At 50.1% G+C, this 8,836-nt stretch overlaps 4 protein-coding genes across 4 annotated transcripts; 3 read left to right on the plus strand and 1 right to left on the minus strand.

The window, feature by feature from the left end:
* Positions 1 to 148: 148 nt before the first annotated feature.
* On the plus strand, positions 149 to 1,489 carry BBA_10143 (uncharacterized protein; the record flags this gene model as incomplete). The annotated part of the gene is made up of 3 exons (XM_008605240.1): positions 149 to 972; positions 1,037 to 1,241; positions 1,313 to 1,489. 3 exons carry the CDS (start codon positions 149 to 151, stop codon positions 1,487 to 1,489), a joined length of 1,206 nt encoding a protein of 401 aa, XP_008603462.1.
* Positions 1,490 to 3,211: 1,722 nt separating this feature from the next.
* Positions 3,212 to 4,261, plus strand: BBA_10144 (Methyltransferase type 11; the record flags this gene model as incomplete). The annotated part of the gene is made up of 4 exons (XM_008605241.1): positions 3,212 to 3,297; positions 3,490 to 3,528; positions 3,576 to 4,139; positions 4,186 to 4,261. The coding sequence occupies 4 exons, from the start codon at positions 3,212 to 3,214 to the stop codon at positions 4,259 to 4,261; spliced, it is 765 nt and encodes a 254-aa protein (XP_008603463.1).
* A 1,229-nt stretch (positions 4,262 to 5,490) lies between these two features.
* BBA_10145 (uncharacterized protein) lies at positions 5,491 to 6,731 on the plus strand (the record flags this gene model as incomplete). The annotated part of the gene is made up of 2 exons (XM_008605242.1): positions 5,491 to 5,693; positions 5,756 to 6,731. 2 exons carry the CDS (start codon positions 5,491 to 5,493, stop codon positions 6,729 to 6,731), a joined length of 1,179 nt encoding a protein of 392 aa, XP_008603464.1.
* Positions 6,732 to 6,908: 177 nt separating this feature from the next.
* Positions 6,909 to 7,906, minus strand: BBA_10146 (transposase-like protein; the record flags this gene model as incomplete). Its single annotated transcript, XM_008605243.1, has 2 exons — positions 6,909 to 7,320; positions 7,455 to 7,906. 2 exons carry the CDS (start codon positions 7,904 to 7,906, stop codon positions 6,909 to 6,911), a joined length of 864 nt encoding a protein of 287 aa, XP_008603465.1.
* Positions 7,907 to 8,836: the final 930 nt, after the last annotated feature.

Raw genomic sequence — 8,836 nt, forward strand, 5'->3', positions numbered from 1 at the left:
CAGAAAGCTGTTCCGTTTTTGTAAGTTCTGCTTTCGCCATATCTCACGGGAAATCTGCGCTAACTTCTGCTCTACAGACACACACAATTGGTGTCCTGGGCGAAGTGTGTTGACAAAAACCAACCTGTGGTTGACTGATTTCGCCAGCATGCAACGTCCCGCTGTTGTAGCCGCTATACAGTCCCTCGCTGGTGTTTATGTTCATGATTATCTGCCATGTGATGAAGTACGGTATCTAGTCAACAAAAGGTTTGCCATCGCTGAAGCCCGGCTCAGCGAGCTGCTCCAGGTTGCAGACAATCTAGACGAAAGCGAGTCTGGCGAGCTAGTCACCTTGGCGTCATTGCTCTCTATGCAGGATGTGGTTCTCACGGAACGCAGGCTCCAAAGACCTCACTACCCTCGCTGGTTGACGGGATTGAAGCAGGCGGAGAACGTGCTGCAGCGCACGGATCCAGGCTGTCGTTTTTACAAAGAGTCAAATGTCCAGGTCTCTGCCCTACGCCTATCGCAAACAGTCATCGTTGGTAGAGCTGTCATTCTGGCTCAGCTGATGATGCCCCTCCCGCGTCTCACTACTTTCAACCCCTCTGCCGAAACAAGCAGATTCGGATTCCTCTTATATGGATCTAAATCGGACATATATGAAATCCACGGTGGATGCGGTTTCTCGAAACGCCTGCTGCACATCTTCAGTCAGGTGAACTACTGTTCCGCTCGCATACTACAGGAATGCGAAACGCCTATTGTGCCTGTAACTGCCGACCAGCTCTACGACCAGCTTCTGCAGTTGCGTCAATGGAGTGGAGAATTTGATAGCTGGGACGCTGCTAAGAATAGATCGCAACCGATTGAATGGATTCGCCAGGCAGGCGAGAACTACGTTGTCCAAGAAGCGAAACAGATGACTGTGGTGACGGCGGAAGCGTGGAGACTAGCTGGAATGGTCTACCTGCAGTGCCGCCTATTCAGGTAAGTGCCGTACCTACTCTTGCGCCTCGGTTTCTTGCATCAAAACATGCTGACCTTAGCCTAGACTTCCGCGAAACCATCAGATGGTCGTTGACAACATAGCCGACTTAGCCAAGTGCATCTCTATTATGCCAACGTCAGGCTTTATATTTACGGCGCAAGCCCCGCTACTACCGGTCTTCATCCTCGGGCTACTAGCCACTATACCAGAGCATGGTCTAGTCGCGGATGCCTGGTTTCAGCACGTCATTGAAACCCCTGTTCGCAGTGTAAGTGTGAACAATCATAAGAGAAAATGCTCCTCCATTTAAGCTAGTTGCTAATTAACTTCCTGCGACAGAGCGTGCCGCCACTTTATCAAGCTCTGAGACGTATTCAGAGCTGGATGAACCGTAAAGCCCCAGTGCCCGCGCTAAGCACGGAACCGGATTGCGGCATTGCCAAGAGGCAACCCTGGTGGGAGCTTATGGTGTCCAAGGTTAAGAAGTGGGAGAACGAAGTCCTCTGCCTGACATGAGGAGCAGTAAACATGACACGATGTAACAGAGCTCTAATCTATAAAAGAGAAACAATGGCATCCGTATACTACCAAGCAATGCATAATTATAAGTCCGAGAAAGAAGGCAACCACTATTTTACGTTTTTCCTATAAAGAGAAACTACTAAGCCGTGGTTATGTAAATGTTCCGCGTTAGATAAATTCGACTTATTAGACTATCCAGAACGAACACCTCTCGGTCAGCACTTTGAAGCCAAGATGATAACTCGAGCTGAAGCATATCGGTGGCGATTGGGCTAGGTCCACAGGGGTACCTGACATGTTAGGGTCCGGTAGAACTGCTAGAACGCGCAACACATCCGGCTTTGGCTGCCACACCGCAGTCGCACCCTTGTTAGCAATGCCTCCTGGGGACATACCCCTTTGAGGCCGAAGCAAGCCATCCCAGCCAGTGGCTGCGTGGCGCGTGATGGACCAGCCACCATGGCTTTTGCTCACAACTAGTGGCCTTGCGAGAGAGTGGCACCAGCCCGAGCCCGCCCACGACCATTGCAGCATGGTAACCCGCTGGATCGGTGCAAGGCAAGGGACACGAACTCCGCTGTGATGGCGGGCTGATCTGGTATCCCCGGTCATGTATAGATAAATACGGACACCCAACAAGCCGCACTGCCGGCTCTCGTACGCTGGCAGCTGAGATATATGGGAGTAGTATAACTTGCACGGGCACTGAAACGCTATCAGACAGGCATCGACTGACCCGCTCCCACTGCGACAGACGGGGGGGTGGCAGCATCGTTTGGTTAGAGTTCCTCTTTAAGGCAGGCGGGCGGCGGCAAGAGATCCCGACGTAGAGTACCAGGTGCGCCCTCTTAATTTAGTTCCACAAGACTTGACCATTGGAAGACCTGTGACGACCAGCACCGGCGCAACAAGGCTGGCATGGTACGGAAGCAGAACCTACTCCGCTGATCCTGGCACTCAAAGGATCAGGCGCAAGACTCCGCCACCCCACCCTCGGTGGCAATAGTGAATGTATCATGGACACACCTCACCCCTGGTCCAGTTCAAGTCGATGGCCAGTGGCAGCTGCTGGATTTGAAGACCAAGAAAGGGCAGAGCAATGACGGAAGACTTGGGCAGAGCAATGACGGAAGTCTTAGGCAGCTCCAGGCGCAATACATCTTCTCTAGACAGATCGAACTTAAAAAGCTACACAATTAATATTACTTGACCCATTGATGGGAGGACACGTTGCTGACGACGATGAGATCCCTCGTCCGAGACTCGTCAAACCCGACTCGCAAAGCCAGGGGCATTCATCAGGGCTGAGGCTGTATCTGTCTATAGAATCCGGGCGATTATCGACCACAGCTCACGTGGCCAAAAGCCTTTCACCGGCTGGGTCGGTTGCGAGGAACGGAACAACCTAGCGGTCTACTTTGTCCTCGCTATTGGTTGTGAAGAAAGCAAAATAGCTCGAAACCTGCAGTCAGCTGGGTCATCCGGCTGCAATGTCGTATTCGGACCGAGTAAGAGTTTGGGCAGAATTATTACAGCGTAGTTTTGGGCAGACTTTCACTGAGGACTTTGGGGGACATACATAGATGGGGTGATGGGCTATTTAGATCCCCTCCCTTATTACAACCTACGAGTCTCTCCACCCTCCTGCTACCTAGACCGGGTATTGAATGGGCCTAATTCTCGAATAAAAACATAGCTTGTAATATAGCTACGATAATGAGCGAGCAACTCAAGGACAGTCAATTCTCTGATCGTATCATTAATGGGAATCTTTTTCGAAGCTATAGGGGATCTGCATTCTGGTAAGTAGAGCTCGTTCTTTGATTCCTTAATACTAATTATCCAAGTCCTAATGGCTTTCTGGCTACTCAAGCTATCAAGTAGTACGTCGCTTGAGATTATGATCTCGCTGATATTAATCTCAGTAGCCATCGACATCTGTGTGCGGCCGATAATGATCGGAGTCTTAGCGCGCCAGTTAAGAGGCCGCTTAGGATTCTTGACATTGGCACAGGATCTGGAGTCATGGCGGGGTAAGTGCCTTGGGAATCATTGTAGCACATAACTAACAGTCTAATAGGGAAATAGCCCAGCGCTTCCCAGATGCACATGTGATAGGGATAGACGTGTTGAGCGAGCAGCAAGCCGGACTACCGCAAAACTGCGAGTTCCGAATCGGCAATATTGAAGAGACACCCTGGGAGTTTGCAAACGACACATTCGATTATATCTACGCCGGAAATCTCGCCGGATACATTAGGAACGACAAATGGGACCTAATTTACGCTGAGGCGCTACGCTGCTTGAAACCTGGAGGGTATCTGGAGCATAGTGAGGTTGACATCTTATCTACAGAGCCACCGTGGGACCGCTACCAGTATGCATGCTCTATTTCTGGAGACCGGGCAGTCGCACTCACGGAACAATTACGTGGGCGATTTATTTCCGCTGGGGTTGACCTGATCAAGGAAAGAGAGCTCAAGCTATCAGGTAGCGATGTTCAGGCAGACGTCGCCAATCGAGTCGCGTGTCTCCAGTCTATATTCTCGCAGCCTCAATTGAAGCTGCACCTCGACTTAATTCCAAAATTCTATCAATTATTCGAGACAAGCTTCGCGCTGCGGAAAAAAGACTTCGCCCGACGGTAAGGCACACCGAGCGTTACTAGAGCTACTCTCTAACATCATTAGCACTATTATCTACGGCCAGAAGCCATTAAAGGCACATTCAGATCCGACAGGAGTATCGGCAGATAGCAGGGCTTGAGTCGCTAGCGAACTCAGAGTAATAGATTTACGTCTTTCCTTCAGAGCAACCTGCCCCCTTCCCGTGTATTGTACTGTAATTTGATAGAGAGATACATTCTTCTCGGTGTGACAGCCTGCACTTTATTTACTCATGTCTGCGCCTGCGTCCGACCTCTGCGGTTCGCCGTAGGACCAGCTAATGGCTATCAGAGCTTACTAGGACACGTGTGACGCATGGAGCAGTGTGCTTGAAGAGGGTCTGAACTCCTAGGCGGTCGGCTTGTCTTGATTCCCCCTCAACTGTAAGTGGGAGATTGTAAAATATAGGGGTGGAGGCTGCACAGTGGGCTAGTCAGAGACTGACAGGGCTTGGCAGAAGCCTGCCTGACGCTTAGAGGCCTCTTTTCGGCACAAGCTACGGAGAAAGATGAGCACAGGCTCTGTGAGCGGCTTGCTGGCTTTGTCGGTGGTCACCCGCCTGCGAGAAGAGGTGAAATCCATCCAATGGTTCATCGTGTGCCAGCTTATAGGACGAACATTATTCTGTGAAACTTAGGAAAATACCTACGAGTCCAGCGACTCAGAAGTCGGCATCTCGCCCTGCTGTAGGGGCGGGAAGCGTGAGTTGCTGCCGTTTTCTCTTCTGGCGTGCAAAGACGCGTATAATACGATGTTGCCTGGCTCCACTGACAAGGCAGCCGTTTGTATTCTATTGCTCGTATTCAATTGAGCATAACTAGCGTCCGCTACGACTCTCTCTAAAAAAATTAGGCTTGGCGCGAAAAAGCCAAAAATGGGCATGCAAAGTGGGCGATTTCTTCGTGCCTAAAAATGGCGACACAGTGCGATTATTCTATGAGTACCTGCTTTTTATTTTTAGCTAGGGTACCTCTCTGTGCCGTCGGTTTCTGCATAAATGAGGTCGCAGTGGCAACCCCAGATCGCCTGAGCCTTGGCGCCGCTGTAATAAGATCCATTTTAACTCGATAAAGTTTCGATTATCCCCTCCATCTCTCGCTTCAATGCCAAAATAATTATTTTGTCAGAATAGCTCTTCTATGAAACGTCTCTAGACAAATGCTGGGTGATAACTACTACAGGGATGATTATTCACGTGATGCCTGAAGAAGTGGGCCGTGGATGGCGGAGGAAACCTATGGACACGTTGCAAAGAACGCTGAGGCCGGGTTTGGTATGCACTTGCGAGAAGCGACGAGGCATCTTCTGGCGTCTTATGCATGCGTGACCATGAGCCAATCTGACAACTGGCCAAGCGATGCGGATGATTGTCAAAGCCACTTGACTTCTGACGACGAGGTGTCTCAAAATGTTTCTACTGCTCCGAGGAGCCGCCTGCGACCTGCAGGAAAAGCCCCCGTAACACTGCTGTACGACTGCCAGACATCGGACGAAGACGAGCTAACGATTCCGTACAATGTTGAATGGAAACTGTCTGTAAACATCGACGCCGTGCAGGTGAATCAGAAATAGGGATCACTATGTCCCCACGCAGGTTTTGGAGGCGTCTCCTACAACCGAAGTTGGAGACGGCGATGGAGAAGAAACCTTGCCGGGTGGATGACACAGAAATCGTGATGTCAACAACCCATCGTAGCACCGGACCCTTTCGAAAGCGTTTCGCAAACCTAGACATCGAATGGCTAGTCATTGAGAAACAGCTGCAAGACTGGAATGAGCTGCCCAATACAGGCAAGAAACGCAACCTGATCACTATTAACATAACGTTCGAAAGCACGTACATCGAGAGCAACAAAGTGACCAGAGGCAGGGCGACAGTCAATCAGCTGGAAGAATTACAAGCCAGAATCGGCGATGGGGCCGTTCTCAGCCGTGGCGTTTGCGTCAAGAAGGCGTTTGCCCTTATGAGGTGCCCTGGCCCCCCATGCAAAAAGGGCAGCGACCACTGCTGGCAGTCTGATGGCCAACACTACCCGCTTCATCCTCACCACGTGAAGATGCTAGCCGATCACTTACAAGCAGGAAAGCCACTTGATGGGCATGATGATGTCCCCGAAACTTTCCGCAGATTGGTTCTTGATGACGAACGTGACCGTCAGTCTCGAGAGGAAAACGAACGAGCGAAACGCAAGCGGAGACGTCCAGGTTCGGAGAATCTGACCATAAATCCCCCGAACCCAGCTCAGCTTGCCCATGATGGTCGCACGATTATTCCAGCGATGGTGTTCCCAACCACACCCCTCATGGGCTTTGCGCAGCGCAGCGAAGACAATATTCGGGCGCATACCACATGGCTGAAACATGGCGCGTCTGATGAGCAGAAGGGACATTACGAGTTTATGCAGCAGCTGGCCCTGCGAAATGGCTATGACCTCGATTACATGCACAGTAATAAAGAACGGGTATGCGTCTTTTCTATGGACGAAGGTGTGCCTGAGGGCTTTGCATGGCGTTATGTGTCTGGCGTTCCATGGTTCAAGAAAGAACGGGAGAAAGCCGCAGGCAATTAGATGAACAGTTTTCTTTTAGCATTGCGTATGATCCTTGAGATATCTTTTAATACAGCATCCTGTTTGTCGATTCCAGCCTTGGAATCGATCCTCTGCAATGCTCACCCTAGTATTTTGAACCTCCCGCAAAATCGGCGTTGTCATCAGCTCAAATAGAACGCTGTTTTCATAAAAGCGTCAAACGTAGATTTGAGCCTTTCTGAAGTGACCTCGCGCCCATCTCCTCCCGGTCTTACCTCGACCCAATATATTTATTTGCATGCGCAGATACGACTTGAAGTCGGCTTTGATAAGATCCTCGTGCTCTAAAGCTCGGGCGGCAATGTGCTGCTTGAGTGAACCAAAAAAATACTCTACCGGGTTTAAATCGGGTGAGTAAGGCGGCTGCATAACCAGCAAAACACCCGCTTCGGCGAGGGTGGCTTGAACCTCGAGTGAAACGTTGTGGAATGAGGCATTATCCATGAAGATCACCGATCGCGGTCCGGGGTACCTCCCTAGGTATGGCAGCAGTCTGAGGAGATACCCTTCGAAGAAGTCCAAGTCCGTATGGCCATCATATACTTCGCAGTAAAGAACGCCATCGAGGCTATAAGCTGGCAGAAAGGAAACCCTGTTACCGCGATGGAATGGCTTTTTCTGAACCGGGGTTACGCCAATAGGAGCATAACCTTTTTTCGGAATCGCGACGCTACGATCGTCTCCGCTCTCATCTAGAAATACCATCCATCTGGGTCAAAGAGGGATCGCCTATATATGTAATCGTCACGGAGTATTGGATTCTGCTCCTTGGCGAAGATGGCCATCTTTTTTCTCGACCATTTCATTCGCTTGATCAGCCGACCGACAGTGAATCTGGAGACACGAACACCATATTTCTGGAAGAGGTAGTCTGACAGCGCTTGGTGACTCATGCTAGCACGGTCTAGCAGCTTTGCTTGCAATGCTAGCATCATGTTCTCTGTAATCTCCCTCGGTCGGCCGACGGGCTTGGATGGGGCATCGATCGTTCCGTGTCGGATAATGTTGGAGCGGGCTCTACGCACGGATCTCTCGCCGCAGTTGATCACGGTTCTAGCTATCTCTTGGTCCTTGATTGCCTCGTCACCGTTAAGTTTACTCAATAAAATGCTTTGAAGCTCGTTTCGACGAAGTTTCGAGAGTCTAGGCGCCATGTTCGGAGGAATGTAAAGTGACGTGTTGCCACGTAAACCTCTGTTAATCCTAAACGGGAACCAGATTCGGAGGCGGATAAACATGGATACCGAAAGTAGTGTTATACTGGTCTGGAAGTATCCAGTGCGTATGGTCTGGTAATTAGCACTGGGTGGGTCCTTTTTTTTTCTTTAAACAGTGTTAGTCTAGGAGGACGCAAATTATGCTCAAAACAATATACATATCCGCGACTAGCTATCAGAATGTTCACTATGCATCTGAACTGTGGCATAGGCGGAAGGCACAGGAATAAACACCCAGATGCATGGCTGCTCGCCTCAAGGATTAACACGTCAACTGGTCAGCCCGTCGTTCTGCATTGGCGCTCGGTGACGTCTAACCCTCTCGAAGTGTATTGTTCCTGTTCAGTGGCCAGAATGTGCTTTCCTTGTCGTCACCATTTATCGGCTCTTAGACATAACAAGACAGAATAATCCGCATTTATTCTCACACCTAGCCCTGGTTGAGAGAATTAGCAAAAAGTTCCTCATCGGGATAATGCTTTATAACGTTCAAACACCAGTTCCTACTTGGCATACTCATACACAATGTTTGGATCTAACAATCGTCTACCTGGTTCCCATGTTGTCATTGGGCCAATATCGAACCACAAAAGAAACATCGTACTATGACGCCTGCGAGTGACTGCTTCACCGCGTCCATGTCTGGCGCTGGGCAATGATGTCTTGGAGAAGCCATGGTTCAAACCGTTTTTGGATCGTTTCCTGTTCAAGAACCGGGAAAGATACGATAAAGCAAGCTTCAGCCTTCCGTGGCATGATTGTGAGGTCACACGCAGTACTTTGGAGGCTTCATGACGTATATTTAGCCAGTAAGATCACAAAGACAGTGGAATTGCCTGACCAGACCTTGTCCCGGAGCAACCCTTT

Source organism: Beauveria bassiana (genome assembly GCF_000280675.1).
Source record: "Beauveria bassiana ARSEF 2860 unplaced genomic scaffold BBA_S00093, whole genome shotgun sequence".
Classification (NCBI taxonomy): domain Eukaryota; kingdom Fungi; phylum Ascomycota; class Sordariomycetes; order Hypocreales; family Cordycipitaceae; genus Beauveria; species Beauveria bassiana.